The sequence below is a fragment of the Thermobia domestica genome, chromosome 2, assembly GCF_964235325.1.
Source record: "Thermobia domestica chromosome 2, izTheDome1.hap1.1, whole genome shotgun sequence".
Taxonomy (NCBI): domain Eukaryota; kingdom Metazoa; phylum Arthropoda; class Insecta; order Zygentoma; family Lepismatidae; genus Thermobia; species Thermobia domestica.
Genome location: NC_137455.1, coordinates 204,910,134 through 204,937,663, shown reverse-complemented (window position 1 = coordinate 204,937,663; position 27,530 = coordinate 204,910,134). Strand labels below are relative to the sequence as shown.

Genomic DNA, 27,530 nt, shown 5'->3' with positions numbered 1-27,530 from the left:
CATGTTAGACGCAGTTTTCTTCAGACTCCATTCCATCTTTCATAGGTAATGATGGAGGAACAGGGAATTAGTGTCAGATTAGCTACATCGGTAGGGTGTGGGATTTCTAATGCTACGGTTCTGCGTTCGAATCCCATTCAAAGGCTGCAATTTTTTCCATTTAGCAGTTTCCGATGTTCTATAGTGCGAATCTCTTAAGATGTTCTCTCTTTCTCATTTCTCCATGTAGATGGATGCTACGAAGGAAAAACAATACAGAAGTAATCTCTTCTTTCAGTTATGGTTGAGATTTTAAAGAAATTTTGAGCTTTCTGCGAGCATTTTTATTTGTTTAAATAAATATGTGTTATATAACACTTACTGTGTGTAATTATGTTTTTGTGGTTTGCTGATTCTCACAGTTATTATATATGGTTCATAACAAAATTTGTGGTGGTCTCCTTTGAAGTGCATGTGTCATTTGTCAATATATGCGTATGTTTTCTTTTCCTTTATAATTCGCATATTCCTCTTTATTTAGTTTTTATCACGTTGGCCTTTTTCTCTTTCTCTCTCTTTAAAACTGAAGATGTAAAATGAGAAGAGAAATGAGAAGAGCCTCAATCTATTACTCCATCTTGTGAAAAATTTGTGGTTTGTAGTCACGTGGTCTATGCATTTCTTGCTCCAAACGAAGTGTGCAGGGGGACGAAGCCGAAGGTTATCCTGGCGTGATGAGTGCCACAAAGACGTTAGGTTGGTTGCCTATGTTGTTAGGCGTGGTTTCACAAGGAACTCAAACTTTCATGTTGCAGGTTTTTTGCTTCGTATTGTACAAAAGAAGGAAATATATCTGTGGTTATTAGTAACATAAAGGAAATTTGAATGGTGATATTAGTTTTGTTTGCTTATTGATTGGTTTGCAACAATCGCTTTCGCTTAAGTCGTTCTCCATGAAAGTTTGCTTGCACTCCCGTCATAGGCGGACTGGGTGTATTAGGGCCTAGGCCGCGGTTACCATGGAGGGCTCTCAGACTAAACTATCAATTTCTAAAATATCGTACAATCAGTGGCGCAACCAGCTATGAGCTCGGGGGCTCATGCCTCCCCGAAACAAACCTGGTCTATCTTATACAGCCGCGCTTCAGACAAATTTCAGTGAAATTTCAAAATAGATCAATGCATAAATGAATATTGAATTAAGTCAAAGCACTGTCGAAAGAGAAATATACAGAGAAAACTTGTTGTCTAAAAAGTCCTCTGGACTTAGGATAACTTTGTTATTATCAGAGTTACAACAAAATGTAAGAGATACCGTCTTCAAATAAAGTTTTTAATAGACAGTAACTTCATTCATTTATGTTCTGGGTCCAGGTAAATGCTAACGTTGCATTTTCATGTAACATTATGCGCATATAGAGCGTACAGCCCAAACGGCTTGTCCGATTTGAAAAATTCTTTCATTTTAGATTGAAAACATTATATTTGGAGACGGTTTCCCCTCTTACATTTTGTGGTAACTCTGATAATAAGAGAGTTACCGTATGTCATGGGACTTTTGAGACACTCTGTATAGTAGCTGAAACACTAAACAAATAGTAGCCAATAGCTTTTTACTATGGAAAGTACAGATAAGCTTACTGAAGATTGTAACAAACAACTAATAATAACTTTTGACTCTGGAATGAACACGACGTTTTACTGAAAATGAAAAAACACTGCTGAACAACTAAAAAACTAATAATTTTAAAACCTTAAGATTCTTTTCGGTTCAGATAATGAATGGCAGAGTTCCTGAATAACTTCATTCACAGACAATAAATTTAACATACCTCTTTCCATTTTCATTAGTAAAAATGTGTCCAAAATGTCTTCACACAAATTAGCTCTGAGATTTGTTTACTCTCTAACTTTAACGTTGAGAAGCACCTTTCATATGTCACTTGTGTGCATGGTAGAGACAACGCATGTTTGTATGCAATGCATAAATTATTAAAACAACTAGACTGACAGAAATTGGTACAAAATTTTCCCTGCACATGACAAAAATTTTTTACACAAGTTGTTTGCAGCATCATTATCACTCTTGCCGTGAATCCCGTCCAAAATGTTCAATCTCCCATAGCATGCTCAGATGCATAATCATCATCATCATCTATGGATTCAGGGGCATCATTCTCTTCAGGATCATCAAAAACCAGAACGTTTTGTGACAGAATATACGACAAAGAACTGCTGGAGATCTTTGTATATTTCCTCCTATTTTATATTTAGTTTTTTCGCAAGAACTCTCAAAGCTCCTGCAGACACACCATTCTACCCGCTTTCCGAAAAGTGCTTGGGATCCAGCATTTGGAGATCATTTGGCTGCTGAAATCTATCACTGACACATGTAACAGCTGTATTCAGAATTTTCGTTGAAGTTTCTTATTCTGAATAAATCATTTTCACTTATATTTAAGTTCTTTCCCAGTTCAACTGCCGCGTCTGGGCGGAAAGTCTTTTTCCATTGCTATCTCTACACCAGATTGCACAAGCTGTTGTTTTTTCACACAAAATATTTTTGTATTTTCGTAAAGCTTAAACAGACATCTTTTGCCTCTATTTTCTTCTGAAGCTACTGCAGCAAGTTGTCCTAAAGTCTCCAGGTTGTACGATAGTCCAATCCGTGAGACTGTAGGTATTTTGAAACATGCTTCGTTTCTGTAAACAAGTCCTGAAACACAGAGCACATCATTACGGTGTTCGTCTTGGCTTCATGTTTCGTAGCGAAACTCGTTAGTGTCGACTACCGCATTCAGTGCCTTGGTTTTGCTCCACAATCGTGTTGCAGCAACTTGTTGAACTTTTCGTAGTTGGTCATCTTCCTCGTGGCTTGCATCAATCATTTTCTTCCAAACATTCTTTCTTTTGTAGTATTCAGACAGAACACGGTACTGGTTTCAACCACACCACATAAGTTTGCAGCTTCAGGGATCTACTCAGTCAAATTTGTCATAGCCAAATTAAGAGCATGAGCCATGCATTGGGTGTAAATGATTTCAGGATTATTCTTCTCCAGTAATGCTTTAACTTCTTTATAGCATCCACTCAAGTTAGCAGCTCCATCAAAAGAGCAACTTACAATATCAGAGATCAAAACATTGTTGGCACAAAGTTCTCTTTTGTTTCCATTTTAAGTTACTTGTCTTATAGTGTCACTCTTTACAACTGCTAACAGCCGCCCAAATACTTGACCGCTTATAACGCAGAGAATTACTATAGTAAGCTGATTCAGCACTGAAAGATCTTAAATAGAATCAACCATTATGCTGAAAATGCCCGCTTTCTTGCCGTCTTCCACTGTTTTCTCCTGCAATTTTGTAAACGTTTTTGATAGAAAATATTTTTTAAAAAATACGCCGTTTTTCCATTTTTGAGTTATCAAATATAGACCTACAAGATGTATTAACATCCATAAAGGACCAATCAGCCTATGGTTAAATATGGACCCAGCTACAAACCAGACCCCAGTCTTCAACGATGCCCAACATACTGAAAATAGTTCCAGGTCCCAACAGCTCAACATGATGAAGAAAGTGCCTAGGAGCCCAACTGCTCAATGAAATGAAAGAACGTCCCCAACTGCCCAATATAATGAATAAAGGACTCAGGGCCACAACTGCTTAATGTAATTTAACAAGGTCCCAACTGTCCAATATATTGAAAGAAGGGTCCAAGGCCCCAGGTTCAAATAAATCACAGTTTCTGATAATAAAAGACCACAGTGAAAGATGGATCTAGCCACAAATCCAGTAACAAAAGGACCTTATTGAAAAAGACAACTTACTGATTGATGAAAGGATAGAAGAGGAGTGTGTGTTGGCAGCATAGTAACAGTGATCTACCGAATTATTTAGTTTTTTCTGTTTTAGCTTTTCTCTCTTTCTCTTTCTTTCTTTCTTTATTGTTTCATTTTTTTGAGAGGGCCTAGGCCGCGATTGCGGCCTAACGGCTCTGGCCAGTCTACCCCTGACTCCTGTCTTTCTGAGTTTGTATTCTCGTGACATAGCCCAATCAAACTTTATCTATTGCTGATTTTCCCCTTATTTCTAAAATTTCATTTCTACCCCTGGATCAAAGTATAGTATGAAAAATATTCTGTGGGAAAGATTAGTTTAATTTTACTGTGAGAATACATATGTGGATCTGCATACAGGGTTAGTGAAAAGTATTGGGACAAAACAATAATAACGATATGCGCGGACAGAGGAAAAATAAATGTTAGAAATGGTATTATTGCAAAACCTGCATTGATTTGGAGTGTGGTCACCATGGAAGGCATCTTGAATTCCGCCATATTGCATATCACACAATATTGTTTTAAATGTAAAAGGTTATAATTTTACACTTCAACTTAGGCTTGAATATTCCCACAAATGAGAATGTGAACTCATTTATTACACATCATTTGTTTGAGACAGTCTGTGCTATGTTTGACATATGTATCTAATAGAAAAAATGTATCATGATAGAGCAGTAACAAAGAGATGTATAGACAGATGAAAAGCAAATGTTACAATTTGGCATTGGTGTACAAACTGTGTTAAATGATTTAGTATACATCATAGTAGCCATCTTGGATTCCGCATATTGTATACCACACAATATTTTTAAATAAAAAGAGGTATGTGTTGAGTTTTGATTTTGAGTTTAACGCAGTGGCAAGGCCTGAGGGGAGACAGGGTAGACAGCCTCTACCCGTTAGAATGTTATATGTATTAAGCCTAAATTACTAACTTAAAATTTTGCAATTTAGATTCTGAACTTAAAATTTCCTATAATTTATTCTGAGCTTTTTTTTAATGCTTGCGCATGAAAGACAGAAAGCAATGGATCTCGCGAAACCTTGAACATTATTCCTATAGAAGCGTAGGAGAAACAAACAACCACGTGCGAAGTCCAAAGACTCGTGCTATGTAGTACAGTGAAACCTCTCTAAAGCGGACAGCCATGGGGAATCAAAAATTATCCGCTATAGAGAGGTGTCCGCCTTAGAGAGGTTTCAATATTTTATGACGTAAATTAGTAAGCAAGGTAATACACAATTAGAAAACAAATACTTTTGCATGAATCTTGTATTTACGAATATTACAAAAATGCCTGAATTATCCTCCGCCACCCAATACTCTATGTTCGAGGCAGAACATGGAAATAAGATGATATAGTTCTTTGCTCTTTAAAACATACCGAAAATGTAGTAAGTAGTAGCAAGTGTAATTTGTGAGTTAATTGCAGTTCAGTAGTGTCTTTTTTCAGACAATATGTGTACCCGCGGGCCAAAAATACCAAACTTGTCTTCTGCTTGCTTACAGATTCTAGCGGAACAGTACCAAACATGTCATCCCAAATTGTGGGTAACTGTCAAACACTTTTCTGTCTAAAACAGATTGGGTGGGAGTAAATGTATGCAAAGGACATGAGAGTGTTGTTAAACAGAGACTTCGTCTGGGTTGCTGAGCAGCCAGTTGAGAGGCAAAATGTCACAATGCTTCCTTGATGACACATGTATGAATTACTAAAAATGTATTTTTACTGCACTTTCCAGCATGTTTCTAGAGAAAGTGTCCGTAATACGGAGGTAAATAATACCTATGAGAGACAGGAAAGACTGTCCGTGTCCGTATTAGAGAGTGTCCGCTTTAGAGAGGTTTATCAATATGTTTTTTTCCCATTACAGTGTTTGGGGATTAAAAAATATGTCCGTTACGGGAAGTGTTCGTTGGTAGAGGTTTCACTGTAGTACTTGCGAAAAGACAATTGCTGTACTGACTACGTTACCTATCTTCATTTTAAGCTGGATTTGTAAGTGACAGAAACTGACCGCTATTTCTTCTTATTTGTTTTTATTTTAAACCATTTTTCGAGCTCCCTCTATAAAATGTTAAATTGTTGTATCCTTGAAGAACATTAGTATATATATATTGTCCCTACATGTCTCCAACATCAGAATAAAAAAAGAAGACTCCCTAACGAAAAGTTTAGATGTATTGGCAATTCTATCACTTTTATATTTTTCGCGAGAGTGACCAGTACTTTTACATGTCCCGGTAAATGCCCCCCCCCCCGGTTCGAATTTTGAAAACGAGAAATCTTTTTGTCTTGGTCTGGGGCCTGGATCAAGGTACCCGTGGCCAAATTTTGGTAACTCGATCTACTCATCTGGTCCGCTGGCGCACACAGACACAAAGATATTTAGATAGACACACAAAGAAACTCTATTTATATTAGATTCTTCGCTCAATAATTGTGCAGATGAAAGATTTCAAAATACAAAAATCTATACGGCAAACTGAATGACTTGATATCCACCTTTCCTAATACTTTTTGCTCAGATCAGCTTAAGAATGAACTTATCAACATATGTTCCGATAGAACAAACACATTTCTCTTCCTAAATACTTGAAATATATTCTCAGTAATGAATTTCAAAGCGTATATCAGGAAACAACAAAGCTGCTAAATATGGTATTGAGCATTCCATCAACTCCAGTATTTTGTAAACATTCAATGAATGCCTTGAAAAGAGTGTAACTTACTTAACAAACAGCATGACAAACTTTCTGAATTACGGACACTTACAATAAAGAACTTGGTATAGAAGCTTTGTAGGAACCTGAATTCAAAAAAAAAAAAAAAAAGAGTCATTAATGTTTTCGCCGAAATGAAGAACAGGGTATAAAGCTCATTCACAAAACTGTAAGGAATTAGTTAAGGTATTTGGTATTAGGTATTAAGTTAGGTGTTGTAAGGTAATGAACAAACTCCATGGCTCTGGATAAGTAGAGTAACAAATAAAACACAGTTCTGACCAGAGCAGAATGAAATATATTAAAAACTATACTTACAATGTTACAGTTTCAAGGACCTAACGTCCTCTTCATCAGACACAAACACTGAGAAAAGACATGTGACAGCAGATCTTATATACATGAGAAAGTGAAAGGCCACGTCCCTTCTTCTCTCTCATTGGTCGGAGGGAACCAATGAGGATAAAGTTACTACGCGCAAACAGAAAAATATAATGAGCCCTTTCACTTTTTCTAACAGTTCCTTAATGAGATGACATACAAAGAAAGTAAATAACAAATAGAAAATATTAAATAAGAAAAAAAAAAATATATATATAACTAAATATATAAATATATAAATTTAAATAATTAAATAAATAAATATTAATAGCCTATATGCACTTTTCTTGTTCCTTTTCTATCACATCCAACAATTTCTCCCATTGCTCGTGTATATTCATACCGCTTGTCCAATTCATTAGGTTCTCCTCTTGTTCTCTCTTTATTCTTCTAGCCTCTTTCCACTTTCTAATAATCTTCCTCTTCTCTCTCTCTAAACCCCTAGCTCCCTCCCAGTCTATTTTATGTCCCGTTTCCTTCACATGTTTGTATATAGCATTATTATCCCTTTTCAGTCTAACATCATCCTTATGTTGTTTTAATCTGTCCATAAGCCTTTTCCCCGTCTCCCCTATGTATTTCATGTCACACTCACTACACTTCACTTCATATATCACTCCTTCTTCCTGCTCCTCTATATGATTTTCCTTCCTTTTCCTTTTCTTCCTTATGCACTTCAACAAAGTTTCTCCTCCTTTTCTATAAGTCTTCACACCACCTTTTCTTAATAACTTCTTCAGCACTTCAGTCTTTTCGCCTATGCTCTGAATGCCGTACCACTTCTTGTCTTCCTCTTCTTTCCTATCCATATTATCTTCTTTTCTCTTTCTCCTAAACTGCTCTATCCTATATCCATTATTGTTCAATTGTTTGTAGAATTTTTCCAAATCTTTTTTCTTTCCCTCTTCCTCGCTGTTGATGTTTTCTATCTTCCTTTCCATGTTCCTAATGAAATTCTTCTTAGTTGCTTTGTCTACATCACTTCTCCAGTGGCAATAAATACCTGCCCAACACGGTTTCTGATACCAACTAGTAGTCACTTTCTCACCTTGCTTCTCTATCTTCATATCCATGAAATTGATAGAGTTATTTTCTTCAACTTCTAATTCTAACCTTATGCCTTTCTCTTGGTCTTCTATACTTTCAACATATTTCTCCAGTTGATTTCTATTCCCTGTCCATATGCCTAAACAATCATCAACATACCTGCAAAAGAACAGTAACTTTCCTCCTGCTTGTTCTGTCACTTTTTTCTCCCACTTGTTCATTACTATTTCCGCTAGAACTGGACTCAGCTTGGATCCAATGCTTAAACCTTCTTTTATCTTCACTAGTCTTTCTCCAATTATGCAATAGCTATTTTCCCACATAGTCTTAAGCGCTCTTATAACTTTCTCTTTTTTCCACTGACTTATAACTTTCCCTTCCATCTCCTCTTCTATTGCCTTTATGACATAATCCCTTCTTATACTGGTGAACATGGCTTTAACATCTACACTAAACATTAACACCTTCTCCTGATTCCACTTAATCTCATCTATCCTCTTCCTCAATTCTTCCGTGTTCTTCACTCTGCATGTCTTTTGTCCTTGTCTGATTTCGTCCATTATCTCTCTTAATTTCTCCTCTAGTGGTTCAAAATAGTTACCTCTGCAGTCCAGTACTGGTCTTAGCTTCACGTCCTTCTTATGTATTTTCGGAAAACCTTTCATGACAGGAATCCTTCCTTTTTCGTTGATCATCTTTTTAATCCCCGCCTTTTTCCCTTCTTGTACTATCTTTTTCAACACTTCATCTTTCATGTCCTTGTTACCGACTTCCTCATATGTCTGATCACATAACTCCTCTAGCTTTTCCTGGTACCATCCTTTCTCCATTACTACCAACGCGCCTCCTTTGTCCGCCTGTTCCACTACGATATCCTTTCTTTTCCTTAATCTTTTCAGTCCTTCCTTCTCTTCTTTCCTTAAGTTACTCTCCTTCTTGTTCATATTCTGTCTAACAATCGACAATGCTTTTTTCCTTATTCTCTCTCTCTCGTCCTTATCTTTTATGTCTACAATGGCTTGTTCTACTGTGTACACCAATTCCTTCTTGTCCACTTCTTCCTCTTTAACCTTAAATTTATGTCCTAGACTTAAGCACTTCTCCTCTTCTTCCGATAAAGCTATGTCACCTATCACTACCACTCTGTTCCTATTGTCCTTTTCTTCTCTCCAACCTAACAATCTTCCTTTGTTGGCTAATCTGGTATTAACTTTTTCTTCAAAACTCCTTTCCCATTCTCTTAGATCTCTTATCACTGCTTCTCTCATAAAAATACTAACACCGTCCTTTATATGTTCCATAAGTTGGTTAGACACTTCCTCACTTGTTTTCACTTCCTTACTTCTTTTCCTTATGACGTCCCAGATAACTTCTTTTTCAATTTTCTTAATTAGTTTCTTGAACCTCACTGATTCACACACTAATCCTTTCTTTCTCACCCGTAGACCTTTTGGAGTAATTCCCTTATCATTATCATCATAGGGTAAACATCGTTTCAATGTGACCAACTTCCAAGATAGACAGGTGGCCAAGTTGACAGATTTTACTATATATATATATATATATATATATATATATATACATTGTGGCGTATTTTAATCTTTCCACGGAAGTATCTCAAGAACGGTTGAACATAAGTAAACTGAACAAAAACTCAAATAAGAAATACCATGGGGCAAATCGAATGATGATATCAGGGTGCCCCCAGGGCCGCTCTTGAACTGCGCCCGAGGCCAACTTAAAAATTTTAAATGGAAACATGGGGCGAGTGACACTTCCTTCGGTAGATCTTTAGAAACTAAAAAACGATGTGGCAAACGGTTTTTCATATAGGTCACCGTATTCAAAATGGCCGCCAAAATATGTTCTCATATCAGATAAATGTCCAGTATCACTAATATGAAATCGGTTGAAAATAATAGTGGATGAACAGAATAGAACTCCTATAGGAAATCACAGAGGGTATTATTCATTGCACGCCTCGATCATGATCCTATGGAGAAAAAGATTATTAAAGCATAAGTGATAATGCTAAAGAGGAACTTTAATTCTTAGAAAATTATCTTTCCGATCTCCTTCCGTAAGGGGTTAAGCGGAAATGAATGGTAAAATTTCAAATGAGAAGCCCCACATTTACTTGCAATAGGTATGGTTTGTCTGAAACACTTGGTTGAGTTGATTTTGGGTTTAATGTCTCGATCAGCAGCGAGGCTATATGAGACGTGGACCTACTGATTAACGTGCAATCCGAACTACTTGTGCTCCCGCCGCGAATGGAACCCGGGTCTCCCACGCCAAAGGCGCGTACGCTAACTGCTTAGCCACGGAGGAGCTCCTGAAACACTTGGGGTACTGTAATGAACCAATATTCTGCAGACGACTTTTGAGAAAACCAACGTTTCTACACATTGTTCTAAAATTACATTGTTCGACAAATTTTTTTTCGCATTTCAGTTGATTCATTTTGCACAAATTATTTCCTGCAATCAAAATGGAAGGTACCGTTTAACAAGAATTTTACCTACTATTTTCCATTACAGACATATATTTCATAAAAATCACGTAACAGAGAATTTTGTTGTTTAGATGCAATTTGCAAAAACTAAGGTGCTCGTTTGGAATTTTACCGTTCCTTCCCGTCCCCTTCACCCACTTATCGTTGGACCGTTTTCAAGGAATTAGATTTCCTCCTTTGCATTATGGCACATTTACTCTAATCATCTCCTCCGTTGCAACATTTTCGAGCCGTGGAATGATAAATACCCTCTGTGATTTCCTATAGGAGTTTTATTCTGTCCATCCGTCATTATCTTCAAACGTTTTCATATTACTGGTACTGGCCGTTTTATCTGATACAGGCAAGATGTCTTGGCGGCCATTTGAAAACGGTGGTCCATATGAACAATCTTTTGTCACAGCGCTGTTTAGTGTATGAAGACCTATCGAACGAGTTATCACGTGACCCATATTTTCATATAAAATTTTTAAGTTGGGCCTGGGCTAAGATGAAAGGCGGCCCTGAAGGCACCGCGAAAACCATACACACTTCCACTGGCTAATAGAAAGGGGGAAAACAAAAATAGCTACATGTTTTTGCCTTTTGAGTACTCATATCTTTTTGAGAATATATACTTGACACATGTCATTTAATCTACGCAATACGTGACCTGTACGCATGAAGGTGAAAAATATTCGTGAAAAGTAAACAGAAGGGACTAGTTGTTGCTACTAGAACTGACCTTGATAGGTACTGACTAAACGTCTTGTAACAAGAGGGCAACTAATTACCCATAGGTCTCTTGCAGCTATACAGCGAGCTGTGTGCGTTGTGTGTCACTCCCTCTCTAAGCCTGGCTGTGTTTGCGAAAATATTGTTTGCTTTTCTTGCCTTGGGGCAAGGATTAAGAAGGCACCCTTGCACACCTTGGGGAATGGGACGGAGTAACATAAAATGATCGAAAGACGACCGATGTTAATATAGAGTTAATAGTTTCGAGCAGTGGCATATACTGGTTTGAAAGCATGGGCTACCATTGACCTTGTATATTATTATTATTATTATTATTAATGATGATAATAGAAAAAGTAATACTACTACTACTACTACTACTACTAATAATAATAATAATAAAATTTGCATAGCAATGAACAAAAAGTGGTTGTGTTTTTGTTTTGAGACCATTAATGTTTTCCACCGTAAATGAAATTCCACCATACATTTGCGCAGTTCTCGTGAATTACATTCAAAAACGTTAATTTTTAAAATTGTAACTTCCATCAAAAGTCGCCTCTGTTACTGACGTTGGTTGTCATTCCTTAACAGTCTTCGCAAAAATTCTGAGTGTAGTAAAGTAATGCAAAAATGCAGACAGTCATTATAATTGTTATGTTTATTATCGCTACCTAAATCACAAATTTTTGCGTCAACAAACTATTCTCGGGCCCTTTTGTTGCGGAGATCTTTTGACTGGGGCCCTTTTAATGATGGGCGTTTCAATTCGGGACTTTTGACTCGGGGGCCCTTTTGTTGTGAAGATATTTTAACCCGTGCCCTCTAGACGCGGGGCTGTTTGACTTAGGCCCTTTTATAGCGGGCCCATTTTTGACAAAGGCCCGTTTGACGCAGGTCCTTTTGATTGGGGTCATTTTGTCGAGGACCCGTTTGACCGGGCTCTTTTTATGAGGTGCGTTTTGATTCGGCTCCTTTCGATTTGGGCCCTTTTAACCCGGGGCCGTTTGACTCGGGCCCTTTTTAAGCGAGCCCGTTTTTCACCTGGGCCCGTTTGACGCACGGCCTTTTGACTTGGGTCATTTTGTCGAGGGACCCTTTAACCCGGGCTATTTTTATGAGGGGCATTTTGATGCGGCCACTTTTGACCAGGGCCCGTTTGATGAGGGGCGTTTTGATTCGGGACTTCACTCGCGCCCTTTTGTTGCGGAGAACATTTGACCCAAGCTCTTTGACGCGGGGCCGTTTGACTCAGTTGCCGCGGTGGCCCAGTGGTAGAGCGTTGACCTCTGCTGCTTGGGATCCCGGGTTGGATCCCAGCCCACACCAATTGAACTTTGTGGTGGACAAACACCGTTTCGTGGGTTTTCATCCAGGGTCGTTTGACGCAGGGCCTTTTGATTTGGGTCATTTTGTCGTGGAACCCGTTTAACCGGGCTCTATTTTACGTTAGCTCAGTCGCGTTACTCTTAGTCGGTTACCTAGAGCATTCGAAAACCGACGAGTTATCATCATTGCGAATGATTTCTATGGTAGTTTTGTTTTTTTTTCTTTATTTCCATACGTGAGAAAGAAAAAAATAGGAAAATTTGGGAGGGAAAGGATAGGGGAGGAAAAGAGACCAAAAAAGAGGGAAAATATACAAAAACGAAACGAAACAAAAAAAGCTACAAAAATTTAACAAAAGAGTTTGAATCTAGATTGCTTGTTTATTGTGTATTTCTGTATGTGTGTTTAGTATCTGTGTTCTCTGCGTATTTATGTTTTTATGTTTTTACCTTTTGGCTACTTCTTCTTTTTACCTTAGGCTTCTTCTTGTTTCTTGCAGGTTTTTCCTGTGTGTTTAGGTATTTTCACCCATATGTTTTATATACATATATGTATATATATATATACACATATATATACATATTTTTAAATATATTTCTTCGATATTCACTTATTTCTTTCACTGCACTAATGGTTTCCACCTGTGTTTCCACACTAACACTTGTGCACCAAAAAATATATTATTAACACTACACTACAATGTATGCTTTTGCTGTCACTAACACTAATAATCACTGACACTTGTTTTTCACCTATATGACTTTCTATTTATATATATATATTTAACTTCACCTTTCACTACACGAATTTCTGGCTTAACTTAAGCATTTAGTTTTAACCGGGCTCTATTTATGAGGGGCGTTTTGATTCGGGCCCTTTTAATCCGGGGCCGTTTGACTCGGGCCCTTTTGCAGCGGGCCTATTTTTCTCCTGGGCCCGTTTGACGCAGGGCCTTTTGACTTGGGTCATTTTATCGAGGGATCCTTTAATCCGGGCTCTTTTTATGAGGGGCATTTTGATTCGGTTCCTTTTGACCAGGGCCCGTTTGATGAGGGCGTTTTGATTCGGGACTTCACTCGCGCCCTTTTGTTGCGGAGACCATTTGACCCGGGCTCTTTGACGCGGTGCCGTTTATCTCAGGGGCCGCGGTGGCTCAGTGGTAGAGCGTTGACCTCTGCTGCTTGGGATCCCGGATTCGATCCCAGCCCCCGCCAATTAAATTTTGTGGTGGACAAACACCGTTTCGTGGGTTTTCACCCGGGCTCATTTGACGCAGGGCCTTTTGACTTGGGTCATTTTGTCGTGGAACCCTTTTGACCAGGGCTCTTTTTATGAGGGGCCATTTGACTCGGGCCCGTTTGCCTCGGGACATTTTGTAGCGGGACCCTTTTTATCCTGGGCCCATTTGACTTGGGTCATTTTGTCGTGGGACCCGTTTGACCGGACTCTATTTATGAGGTGCATTTTGATTCGGCTCCTTTTGACCAAGACCCTTTGATGAGGGGCGTTTTGATTCAGGACTTCACTCGCGCCCTTTTGTTGCGGAGACCATTTGACCCGGACCCTCTTGACGCGGGGCCGTTTTACTTAGGCCCTTTTATAGCGGGCCCATTTTTGACAAAGGCCCTTTTGACGCAGGTCCCTTTGACTGGTGTCATTTTGTCGAGGGACCCGTTTGACCTGGCTCTATTTGTAAGGTGCGTTTTGATTCGGCTCCTTTCGATTCGAGCCCTTTTAATCCGGGGCGGACTGACTCAGGCCCTTTTGCAGCGGGACCCTTAAGTCCTGGGCCCATTTGACACATGGCCTTTTGACTTGGGTCATTTTATCAAGGGCCCTTCAACCCAGACTGTTTTTATGAGAGGCATTTTGATTCGGCCCCTTTTGACCAGGGCCCGTTTGATTAGGGGCGCTTTGAATCGGAACTTCTCTCGCGGCCTTTTGTTGCGGAGACCATTTGACCCGGTCTCTTTAACGCGGTGCCGTTTGACTCAGAGGCCGCGGTGGCTCATTGGTAGAGCGTTCACCTCTGCTGCTTGGGATTCCGGGTTCGATTCCAGCCCACGCCAATTGAACTTTGTGGTGGACAAACACCGTTTCGTGGGTTTTCATCCGGGCTCGTTTAACGCAGGGCCTTTTGATTTGGGTCATTTTGTCATGGGACCCGCTTGACCGGGCTCTATTTATGAGGGATGTTTTGATTCGGCTACTTTGGATTCGGGCCCTTTGAATCCGGGGCCATTTGACTCGGGCCCTTTTGCAGACGGCCCCTTGTTCTCCTGGACCCATTTGACGCAGGTCCCTTTGGCTTGGGTCATTTTATCGAAGGACCCTTTACCCGGGCTCTTTTTATGAGGGGCATTTTGATTTGGTTCCTTTTGACCAGGGCCCGTTTGATGTGGGGCGTTTTGATTCGGGACTTCACTCGCGCCCTTTTGTTGCGGAGACCATTTGACCCGGGCTCTTTGACGCGGTGCCATTTGACTCAGGGGCTGCGGTGGTTCAGTGGTAGAGCGTTCACCTCTGCTGCTTGAAATCCCGGGTTCGATCCCAGCTCACGCCAATTGAACTTTGTGGTGGACAAACACCGTTGCGTGGGTTTCCACCCGGGCTCGTTTGACGCAAGGCCTTTTGACTTGGGTCACTTTGTCGTGGAACCCTTTTGACCCGGCCCGGCGGAAGCTTATGTGGTTCAGATTCCACGTTAATCAGTAGGTCCACTTCTCATATAGCCTTGCTGCTGAAAGGGACGCTAAACTAAAACTCAACTCAACCTTTTGACCCGGGCTCTTTTTATGAGGGGCCTTTTGACTCGGGCCCGTTTGACTTAGGAACTTTTGTAGCGTAACCCTTTTCATCCTGGGCCCGTTTGACTTGAGTTATTTTGTCGTGGGACCCGTTTGACCGGGCTCTATTTATGAGGGGCGTTTAGATTCGGGTCCTTTCGATTCGAGCCCTTTTAATCCGGGGCCGTTTGACTCGGGCCCTTTTGCAGCGGGCCTCTTTTTCTCCTGGGCCCGTTTAACGCAGGGCCTTTAGACTTGGGTCATTTTATCGAGGGACCCTTTTATCCGGGCTCTTTTTATGAGGGGCATTTTGATTCGGTTCCTTTTGACCAGGGCCCGTTTGATGAGGGGCATTTAGATTCGGGACTTCACTCTCGCCCTTTTTTTGCGGAGACCATTTGACCTGGGCTCTTTGACGCGGGGCCGTTTGACTTAGGGGCCGCGGTGGCTCAGTGGTAGAGCGTTTACCTGTGCTGCTTGGGACTCCGGGTTCGATCCCAGCCCACGCCAATTGAACTTTGTGGTGGACAAACACCGTTGCGTGCGTTTTCACCCGAGCTCGTTTGACGCAGGGCCTTTTGCCTTGGGTCATTTTGTCGTGGAACCCTTTTGACCCGGGCTCTCTTTATGAAGGGCCTTTTGACTAGGATTCGTTTGACTAGGGATCTTTTGTAGCGGGACCCTTTCTCTCCTGGGCCCGTTTGACGCAGAGCCTTTTGACTTGGATCACTTTTGTTTGTGGGACCCGTTTGACCCGGGCTCTTTTAATGAGGGGCGTTTTGATTCGTCACCTATCGACTCGGGCCCTTTTAACCGGGAAATTTTGACACAGGGCCGTTTGACTCTGGTCCTTTTGAAACGGACTCCTTTCCTCCCGGGCCCGTTTAACGCATGGCCTTTTGACTTGGGTCATTTTGTCGTGGGACCCTTTTGACCCGGGCTATATTTATGAGGGGCATTTTGATTCGGCTCCTTTTGACCCGGGCCCTTTTGGTGAGTTGCATTTCGATTCGGGACTTTTGACTCGCATGCTTTTGTTGCGGAGACCTTTTGACGCGTGGCCGTTTGACTCAGGGGAGGCGGTGGCTCAGTGGTACAGCGTCCCGGGTTCGACCCCAGCCCACGCCAATTGAACTTTGTGTTAGACAAACACCGTGTGCGTGGGTTTTCTCGGGGTTCTCCCGTTTCCTCCCACTTTCTTCATTCCACCATTTCATTCATTACTCATCACCGTCTCCCTTAGCCTAACCGGCAAAATCGTGGGACGTAAAACTCAAAGATTTTTCTATGGGTCTTTCCCCTCCCCCCGTTGGAATAAATTCTGCGGGAGTTAGTGATTATGGTGTTGCTTAGTTACTGTATTATAGTGTTTTATACACGGAATAAATACTTCTGTGTTTTATATAATAATGAGAACCTTATTTACATTTATTACGGTCCTTGCTTTACGACAGCGAAACACATTCACGTTCAGCGTAATCAGTTTCCATTCCCAAATAATTACAGTGAGCGAATGATATAATTCATGCACAGATTTAGGACTTAGGAAACATATCGTAGTAAATTCCTGAAGAGTGAAAAGCGCTAGTAGCAGTAATTAGCTCAGTCAGTCCCTATAGTTCCTTAGTGAATTACATAAATCTTACAGATGTTGTATCTCTTTCTTTCTCTTCTCTCTACATCATGTCTGGAGATTAGTGTTTGGACAAATAAGCTAAAGTGACAATTTTAAAAAGTAAGATGATCTACGCCATAAGTGACAGATGTTCTGATTTTTAACTTAACATATAAGGCAATAAATTGAAAAACAGAGATGACAGTGCACTGATGCTTGAAATCTGTGCCTTTACTCTCTTTACCTACGTTATTTCCCTAGTCAAAATAAAAACTCTTCAAAATTAATCACAAATTCTTATGCAAACGTCCCTTCCTTAGAGTACTGGGCAGTCACATACCCGTCACGGCGATGTAAAGACACTTTTGGCGACGAGGATACATTCGTTCGTTTCTCTGTACGGACCCCATAATTTCTCAACTTTTGACTCTCATTTCTCCCTTATTTGGCATCACTGTTACCCACCTTTTGCTTATTTTCTTTCACTTTTTATGGCGATTTTTTAAATACCATAAAATAATATACGTTCTATTTCAAAATCTGTAAGTTTGTGATGGGTGGCAACACTGCTTGTATGACACTACTGCCATGTTCTTGGTCGCGTGTCTTCTTCTCTAGGTATCAGGTTACCTGGACACATTTTTCTTTGCCTTTCTTCGGTGTTTTTTAGGTGTAACTTGGCACAGTCTTATCCGGTCACTGCCTGATATATGTATTATACGTAGTGGGTAAACAAGGCATTTCCGTGCTGAATGACTATCACCACAAGTAACGATCTACAAGTAATCAAGGTACCAATGTCCATAAATATCTAGCTCTCACGGTCTGCGTACATCCCTTGTAAGTACTGAACAGTCTGGATTGTTCAATGGTGAACTTCCTGATAATGTTATTTCTTTCATACTCTTGCTTCTCAAAACAAATGGTAACATTTAACATTTTCTGACTCAATCTTAATTCATCTTTACAGTTCCAGTGGTGAATCGTCAGTTAATGGCAATGGCCGAGGTTTACCATTTACGGTCCCGCTCAAAGGTAAGTCAAACTTTACTCAAAGTAATTTCTAATACGTTATGGATTTTTAAAACAATTTCTTTTCTGAATTTCTTGAAACGTCTTTAGTTAATCAGTTCTGAAGTTGAACTCCTATGGAAGTAATACGGGTCAGGTAGATTGAAAGATTAGTTCAGCACATAGTCACTTCATAGTTGTTATATAGAAACAATAGGACTAGATCAACATAAATATATATATATTATGTGTTTATACCATGCAAATAAAGTTACGTATGATCTTGATTCATTGCCGAAAATAAATTAAAACAATCATGTTTTGAGAAGAACCTGTTTTCTAAAAGTTACTGTATTTGTTCTTAACAAAGTCCGGTATTTTCAATTATTTGAAGATAACATGAAGATATATTCGTGTTATTTTATTCAACATTTTTCATAAAATATATATAAATATGTTGTGTATATACATCCAAATACTTTTTCGACTAATTGTATTTCAGTTGAAGATTGATAATGGGGTACTGAAATTTCACATTAATTTTAATTGAGAAGGAATATAAGGATCTGTACTAGTCGCGAAGGTTTATAAAACTCTGTATACAAGATAATTTACTGAAGTGTATATTTAAAGGAATATGCCGTACAAAACAGTTTCATTTGCTGCTTGTCTTTTAGTGCATGTTTTTCTCATAATTAAATATTTACACAAATATACATGTCTAACGTAAGTTATACGTATTCAAATAACCATGAAATAATACACATGAGTAACCTGATGTTTTACATGAATTAATCAATATTAAAATTGCATATTTTACGTATGAGTACAAATCTTCCAATGATGCAAAAAAAATTGTATTTTCTGCTTACAAATCTATTTTGAAAAATCTGTTTTGAATTTCTTCAACATACGGATGGTTACCAAGATTATGGTATGAGTTTAAAAAAGGTCAAACTCTCAGTGCTCGGTTACTTCGCGCAAGTATGTCTAAGGTGTGTCGCGAAGAATAATATCAAAAGTGATGGCTTTCTACAGAAATCATGAAGGAACACATTGTCGGAAGATAATAGTAGATTTAAGATAAGCTATAGTAACATAGTTCACCGAGCATTGAAGTAGGTTGTGATCTGTTAGCGATAATCTGTTCGAGGTGATGATTGCGCTCCTCAGTTACTTATTCCGTATTTGCTCTTTAGTTCTTGGTGACAGTGTGTAGCGAGATAACTTTAACATCTGCGTACGAGTTGAAAATTTCAAATCACTGATCACAGCCAACAACGCTTTAGTACGATAAAAAGTGGTACCAAAAATGTACAAAGTGGACCGTCGATTATTGAAATCGCATGTGTTCCGATGTGTTCTCTTTCACTTTATTTTCAACAAAAGGCCCAATTAATGTATGACTGCCGTCCAAGTAAGTTTATACTCGGAACTCTTTACTGACTACTGTGACACGTGTACGGCGGCCCAGTGATGCTATGAGGCACAATATACTGCTGGTCTATGGGCCTGAAATTACACTCAGAAGGCTCCTTACTGCCAGTGGGCATCTGAACTGACCCATGTGCATCTCATGATTCAAATGTTATTCCGGTAAATGACAGTTTTCCAACGTGACAGCGCGCATAATTTACATTGTTACAGTTTTTAAGGTGTGATTTCATTATACATTACAATACATTACAAAACCTTTCTTGGCATACTAAATTCCAGGACTTGAACATTATGGACTTTGGTGTCACTCTTGCTGGTCGGACTCCAGAGCAGATATCCTCTTTCATCCTCGCTGATCTAATTCCACAACAAGAAGAATGATAGTCCAGTGCATTTAGGTTTGAACCTGGACAAAAATAATAATAAATCGAAACCACTTGGGTTATTTTCAGTAGGACATCCAGAATATATCCTGAAAATTTCCACCTTCTTCCACTTTTGGAAAATCTGCCATCATGGATTCAATATGGCTACCAGACCGAGACATCGACTTACATTTAAATAACAATATCTACTCACAGAATTAAGCTAGAAACTTCGTTCTTGTGTCAGTTTCAAGGTAATAGCGTAGATCATCGAATGTAAGTTTGCATGTTTCTATGTATTGCCTCAATATTGAAAAATGGCAGACATTATGTGAAAATTATAGTAATTCTCATTTTTCAATAATGTTTTATTGGAATATAACTTAGAAATTAACCGAGATATTAAGAAATGCCTCGAAATAAGCGTGATAGAACACAATCGTAGCTTTCAAACTATGCACCTTGTGTCGATCTATCTTAAATAGTAAGAGAGAGAATTGAATTTTTGCGACACTGGGTGTGCATTTTTCGATAACATTATCTTCAGGTGCCTGCTATAATGGTTTCTTATGCACTTATATGTCTCTTCTATTTGGCTTATGATCTTTTCTTAATGTTCTCAGAGCATGAAAAAATATTTAGTCAGATGACCTTAATATCGTCAATAAGGCCACCATTTTGGATTCAATATTGCGCACAGATGAAGAGGCCAAGCAATATCTTACTACAGAAGTAATATGGAAATCTTCTTCTTTCTGTCAGTTTCTAGAATATAGTTATTTTGTTCTTACCCATGTTGTCATATTAAAATATGGCTGTTATTGTCCTAAACAGTGATATTTCTTGTTTCTAAATGTTGTATCAATCGCAAATAAATTTGAAACTACAACGATTCATGAACATTCTGGAAAGAAACAAAAATTTTTAACTGCACACTTGGTAACTTAAAATTTAACGGAAATTATAACTTCTTATCATGACAAAAACAGAGCAACTAAGCTAGGATACACAAACATATATTTTGTGGAAATTATGTTTGTTGATTACAACATACAACAGAATGCTAAATAAGGAATATTCTATGTAAATGTTTGTAAAGAAATATGTGTATGATCTTTCGAATTATGAAAATTAGCATATACTGGAAGGATCTTCTATATCGTTTTCATATACTAGAGTGAAACAGTTGCTGCAACCATATCCTGTACAGAATCCACACATGTTAGAGCACTAAAGTCTACTTTTTCTGCATTCACAATTATTATTATTACTTCCTTTTTACAGATACAAGATAAGAGGCGCATAAAGTTTCGTTAAGCAGATTTATTTGCAGTTGGTATTGGAATTAGCTATACATGGTAATATTTGCATCCCCTTTCTTCATTGAGTGGAATGTAGATTTACTGCCTTTTGCTGTTGTACTTGTAAGAAAATTATTAATCAGTGTTGTCTTGCTGCGCCAGAAGTAGGTGGAAAAGTAGCTAGATTGAAATTTCTAGTAGCATTCTGTTCCACTCCAGTTTTCAAGTGAGCTCTCACCGCAACTGGTTCAGATTATCAGTAACTTTTCCACTGTATACTACATAAAGAATATCTTCTCCATCCTCTGCAATATCATACGGTGATGATTGTTTTTTTATTAAAAAGATTAACTTTCGTTTTTAGTTCTGAATCATTTATAAGGTTATGAAAAACTTTGGTTTTCCATCTTCCATACAGAGTCGAAGTACTGTCACATCCCGTAGCAGCATGAAGAAAGAGCATGAAGTCCTTTCTCTGCATTATTGAAGTGCTTTACTACTGTATATTCTTTGAGGATATTACTCTTTCCTTGTCATCAGTACGTAAATATCATCCTGAGAAGGAACATGCACGATTAGTAAAAATAAAGAGGTCTGTATCCTCTTTAACTATAACCGATCTCTTTTCGGTATGTGCGGTATCAATTGCAGCCGTCACAATTAATGTATCAGCATCGGCTCCTACTTGCAGCACTTTAACTTCTGCTAGCTGTAGAGGACACAGAGTAGTAATGGCCCCACTTGGCCTCACTTTTTGGCCCCTGGGTCCCTGCCTCAGGACCCATGGTCCCTGGCCCAGGGTCAATGACCTAGGGGTACCTAGGACCACCCCCTAAAATTTGGCAGGGGTACATAGGACCACCCCCAGGACCCATGGTCCCTGGCCCGTGTCAATGACCTAGGGGTACTTAGGACCACCCCTCTAGATTTTGGCAGGGGTACATACCCATGGTCCCCCCCCCTTAAATTTTGGAAATTGCCAAATCTAAAAATTGGGTGTGGTAGCCTAGGACCACAGTATGTACCTCTATCAGTATTGGGTGTCTATGTCGTTCCCTTTTATGAGTAAAAAATTGCCAAAAATTCAAATTTCGGAGGTTTTTGACCTAATTTATCCCCTTGGATGAGGTATTATTACCCTATATGGTTATATGGGCGTATACAGGGATTCATTCCCTTTTATAAGACATGTGTATATTAATGCACCCCTTGAAATTTTTGGGAGGAGTACTTTGGCCCACCCCTTCAATTTTGGAAATTGCCCAATTTAAACATTGGGTATTATAGTACAGGACCCTAATATGTATTATGATAAATTTGGGTGGTCCACCTCGTTCCCTTCTAGGGGTACAAAATTGCCAAAATATAAACGTAAGCAATACGTAGTACCACGTGTTTGGTTTTTGGTCGATTTTATCCCCTTTGATGAGGTTATTATCCTATATATATATATAGTTATATGGTCATGTATAGGGGTCCATTACCTTTCATAAGATATGGGTATATTTGTGCACCCCGGGAGGGGTACTTTTGGCCCACCCCTTAAATTTTGGAAATTGCTCATTTTATATATTTGGTATTATAGTACGGGACCCTAACATGTATTATAATAAATTTGGGTGGTCCACTTCGTTCCCTTTTAGGGGTACAAAATTGCCAAATTTTAGTACAACCACGTGTTTGGTTTTTGGTTATTTTATTCCCTTGGATGAGGTCCTATTACCTTATATGGGTGTATACAGGTGTTTATTTCCTATTGTAAGACGTAGGTACATTTGTGCACCCCGGCAGGAGTGCCTTGGCCCACCCCTTAAATTTTTTGGAAATTGCCCAATTTAAACATTTGGTATAATAGTATAGAACCCTAATATAGATCACTATAAATTTTTCGGTGGTCTATCTCGTTTCCCTTTTAGGGGTATAAAACTGCCAAAATATAAACGTAAGCATTACGTTGTACCACGTGTTTGGTTTTTGACCTAATTCATTTCCTTGGATGAGATCCTATTACCTTATATGGTTATATGACCATGTATAGGAGTCCATTCCCTATTATGAAACATAAGTACATATGTGCACCCCCGGGAATGGTACCTTGGCCCGCCCCTTAAGTTTTTAGAAATTGCCAAATTTAAACATTTGGTATCATAGTACTGGACCCTAATATATATTACTACAAAATTTGGGTGGTCCACCTCGTTCCCTTTTAGGGTGCATTTTGTTCCGCTTTAGGAGTGAACCTTGCAATCGTCCCGAGTTTGATTCTTGGAAATGTTGAATTTAACGTCCCCGCGAAAACGGTGAGAGATGATAGGACGAAACATGAACTTACTTGACTGAGGATTGAAGCAGTGACCTCATACAGTAGAGAGACAAGCACTGAGCCATCGTACACGTGTGTTGATTACTATGCAATGGTCCCGAGTTTGATTCTTGGTGCTAGTGTTAGAAAAATTTAACGTCCCACTTGAAACGATGATGAGAAATGAGAAAACATCATAAACTTACTTGCTTGCGGATTGAAGCAGAGATCTCACATATTTGAGCCACTATGGCCCATTGAGAAGTTCAGTTTTTTGATTACTATGTCATGGTCCCGAGTTCGATTTTTGTGTTAGTTTAAGAAATGTTGAGTTTAACGTCCCCTTGAAACGATGATGAAAAATGATAGGAGGAAACATGAACTTACTTCGTTGTGGATTGAAGCGCTGAGCCGTCGTACTCTATTCAGTGCGAACAGTTTCGCGTATGAAAAGAAGACGAGCAGATTATGTTACATTACACATTTCAGTGCGAGCAGTTTACACTAGGTTTATGTTTCATATAGAAAGATAGAAGATCTGCGTTGTCATCTTTTTACTTCGTGTGCAACTTTGACCTTGAAGAAAACCTTGTTGACTCAGTGCAAAGCATTGACGTATACACACAATCTTATTGTTTAGTTGGCTGTATTTAGAGATGAATCAGACATGTAAGGTTGCTGGTTCGAATCTAGTTGTGTTCGCTGTAACTCAGTGCCTGAGCGATACTTACCGAAATTTTTCCAGTGTTGCCAACACTATCAGAATGAATCGATTCATTTAGTCGGAGCAGTTTCGTGACGAAAACAGAATTTTGTTTTGCACACAAAAATTTTTTCTGAAACAGAATTTTGTTTGTACATAAAAATTTTTTTCTGAAACAGAATTTTGTTTGTACATAAAAATTTTCTGAAACAGTTTTTGTTTTGTACACACAAAAAAATTTTCTGAAACAGAATTTTGTTTTCGTACACAAAAAATTTTTCTGAAAACATTTTTTTTTCGTACACAAAAATTTTCTGAATCAGTTTTTTTTTTCGTACACAAAAAATTTTCTGAAACAAAAATTTAGTTTGATTTTTTTTTCGCAAAACATTGATTTATTTTATCGGTAAACTGATTCAGAAAAAAGAAATTGAAATCGCAGTACAGGAAAAAGAATTTGATTTTAGGATGTGAAATAAAAACACAGAATCATGTTTTTGTACATTTATTTTTAGCATGTGAAATAGAATACAGAATTTCTTTTTTCTTCAAAGGAAGACGTGTCCGTGACGGGTACAAATTCTGTAAAGAGAAAATAAAACATATGAATATACATGGTAGTATTTATTTTGTTTCCTGTGAAAGAAGAAAAACAGATTATTAACATCAAACTAACTGATCAAGAGAGAGTGAGGTGAGAAAAGAAACGCAAATGTGACGTACCTGAATTCCTTTTTTTTTCTCCACGGGTTTCTGCAAGGTGATGTCATCTGAGTTTTTGTCTTCGCTGTGGCCTTGTTGAAGCATGTCCCGTGTTGCGTTGATTCTTTGCCCGTCTTTGGGAGGTGATGTTGGTGGGATTAGGGGAAAATATGGCTGTTATTCTGTTCTGGCTTTTTTATACCCATAGGGCAATGTCTCGTATGTGTCTGGTATTAATCGGCGTTTTTTATAGTTGAAACTGTACTTCTTTTCTTCAGGTTTTGTGACAAGATGATGATCGTGGGTTCTGTAAATTTTGTGCGGCGTGCTAATGGAGATTTTTTCACTCGATTGATTTATGATCATTTGCTCCAGACTATTGAAATTTAACTTTTGACTTGCAGTATAATTGAGTGTGAATCCACGAATTTTGCATACATAACTGGTTGATTTCGTGTCGGGGTTGTAGATTTCCAAGGCGTACTGTTTTGGGCCACCAGACACGAATTTTTTAATGTATGCTTTTGGTCCAATTGATTCCAGTTCATTTGACATTGAACCAAGAAATACTTCTGGTTCTATTGTGGGCTGTGATGGTCGCTGCGTGAATATTACGGAATCTGTATCGAAATATAATACTCTTTCTTGCAGAAGTTCTAAATATTTGTAGAGTTCCAGACGAGCTTGACACGTTGTAAATGCTCCAAGGACAACATTAGCATTGTGATTTTGTACTGGAACATCATCTTCATACTGCCAATAAAGGTATAACATCGAATCGTTAACAGGTAAAATTTGGTTGACTTTTATGTCTGGAGCAGTTAATTTTTGATACAGTTCTTTGGGGTCGTTAATGATGGTCGTTTGGCTGAAATTGTCTCTTATAGCGAGTCGTCCCCAGAAGGCATTCAAACAGAGTTTTGCAAGACTACGACGTGCTGAATTTGTCATTATATTTGCTGCATCTAAAGTTATGCCTTCCCGTTGTTGTACCACTTGAATATACTGCTGCTTTTCTTCTTCGGTGACGCAATTGGCAGGCCATCCAGAAGCTTCCAGCTTAGATTTCAAAAATGTATTAATGTATTCGCTGAATAATCCACCAGTCTTGGTTTCTGGATCATATACGGTGATGTCGTAATCCCAAATTTCATAAATTTCAATGACTTGATACCCAAGTTCAATGGCTTTTTGAATTTCATAGGACACCCATGTTCCTGTTAGACTTCGTTCACTGTCCGAATGTGTACATTCAGAATCTTGATTTAATGCTGTGGCACAGGCAGCACAAAGTGGAAACAACAACTTCTTATTTGAGCGAAATGGCAGCACTGGATGAAACACATTTCTGCTAGGCAAAATCTTCAACTTGACCAATCCGTTGACATCTTGAATGTCGGGCATTTCTGGATCTCCCTGTAGATATATTCGTGGATGCCCTATTGGATACCGTCCACATTTATTGACATAAGGATACAGGGAAACGATATCCAAGAATTTTATTTCTTCGCCTTCATTTTCATTTGCGACGTGGTACAATTTAATGGCATTAACACGGCCACCATAGAAGCTGTCTCTTGGATTTAATGGTGTCTTATTAGTATAAGGATGTGTGCTTAAAGAAGAGGCCAATGCTGGATTGGATTTTAACACTTGACGAAATTCACATTCCCACATTTCATGTACTTTATATCCCATGGATCGTAATAACTTCATTTTACGCTGTGTTCTCTCGTAGCGATAGTTCATTGTTTCTTCGGAGTTCTCATAAATGGGTTGATCACGGCCTGTAGGGACACATAGAGGACAGCCATGGAATTTGCACCCTTCAAATTCATACACGTGTTCCTCTTTAGTGTCAGGATCTTTGTAGTAACCGTCCAGATGAAAACCAGCAACATAAACTTCTTTTCCTCTCGCAGCATGTTGAATTGAATGACCCTCTTTTTCCTCCATGTAGGCAAGCCACTGCAAAGCAATCCGTGACTGATTGTTTCTGTGACGGTATCCACGTGCAGGGAGAATGCTAATAGTATTAGGTTTTAAGAAATTTCGTCGAAATACTAAATTGCACGCACTCGCCAAAGTGATAGCCTCCAGGAAAGGATTGACGTGAGTTTCTTGTTCAAAAGTGGTCATGAAAGATATACAAGCCAATCGAAGTACGTTGACGTCCTGGATACAATAGTTCACCAATTCTTTTTGGAAAATAAACGTATCGTTCTGGTGTTCGTTATACCATGTCATGAATTTTTCTCGTTCATCCACTTTCATTTCATCTGCACCATAATAATGGATGTCCGGTAATTTTCCCACATACGTTTGATTTGCAGCAGTATTAAAAAAGTGTGGAAAATATCCTTTGGTCGCTGGTAAATGAAATGCCTTGGATAATTTACTTAAAGCCATTGGCATGAAATTTAAGGAGTCAATAAACGATAAGTGATTCACTTTCATGCTTAAAATTTTTGCTCCGTTCAAGATCAAAGTAGGTTTCAATTCATGTTCTTCCACTAAAGATTTAAGAATAAAATGACCATCATATCCCTTACAATTATGTGCCAAAGATACAATAAGTTTGATGTTGGGTCGTGGTTGACGTAAATACGCAAGAAAGGCATTGATCGGATCATCTTGAAACATATGTTCTCGCTGTCCACAAACTTCACACGGATGATGTATATCCTCATCTTGAACACAGTTGTAACATACTTGTTGGGCCACCAGTAAATTGGGCTTATGAATGAACGTGTCTTCATCGAAGAAAGTATCCT

General features: G+C 38.8%; 2 protein-coding genes across 8 annotated transcripts in view; one reads left to right on the top strand and one right to left on the bottom strand.

Annotated features, from left to right (window-relative positions):
- The window catches only part of LOC145678367 (uncharacterized), a 625,560-nt gene that overhangs the window by 422,146 nt on the left and 175,884 nt on the right, over positions 1-27,530 (top strand). For all 7 annotated transcript variants that reach the window (XM_081748431.1, XM_081748429.1, XM_081748430.1 and 4 more), the window contains one exon: positions 17,906-17,970. In XM_081748431.1, coding sequence (XP_081604557.1) covers positions 17,929-17,970 — 42 coding nt within the window. In that variant the 5' untranslated portion in view covers positions 17,906-17,928. The remainder of the gene's footprint in view (positions 1-17,905; positions 17,971-27,530) is intronic.
- LOC145679305 (uncharacterized) lies at positions 6,597-9,277 on the bottom strand. The gene is made up of 2 exons (XM_081749891.1): positions 7,933-9,277; positions 6,597-6,634 (listed from the first exon to the last, which is right to left on the bottom strand). The coding sequence occupies exons 1-2, from the start codon at positions 9,275-9,277 to the stop codon at positions 6,597-6,599; spliced, it is 1,383 nt and encodes a 460-aa protein (XP_081606017.1).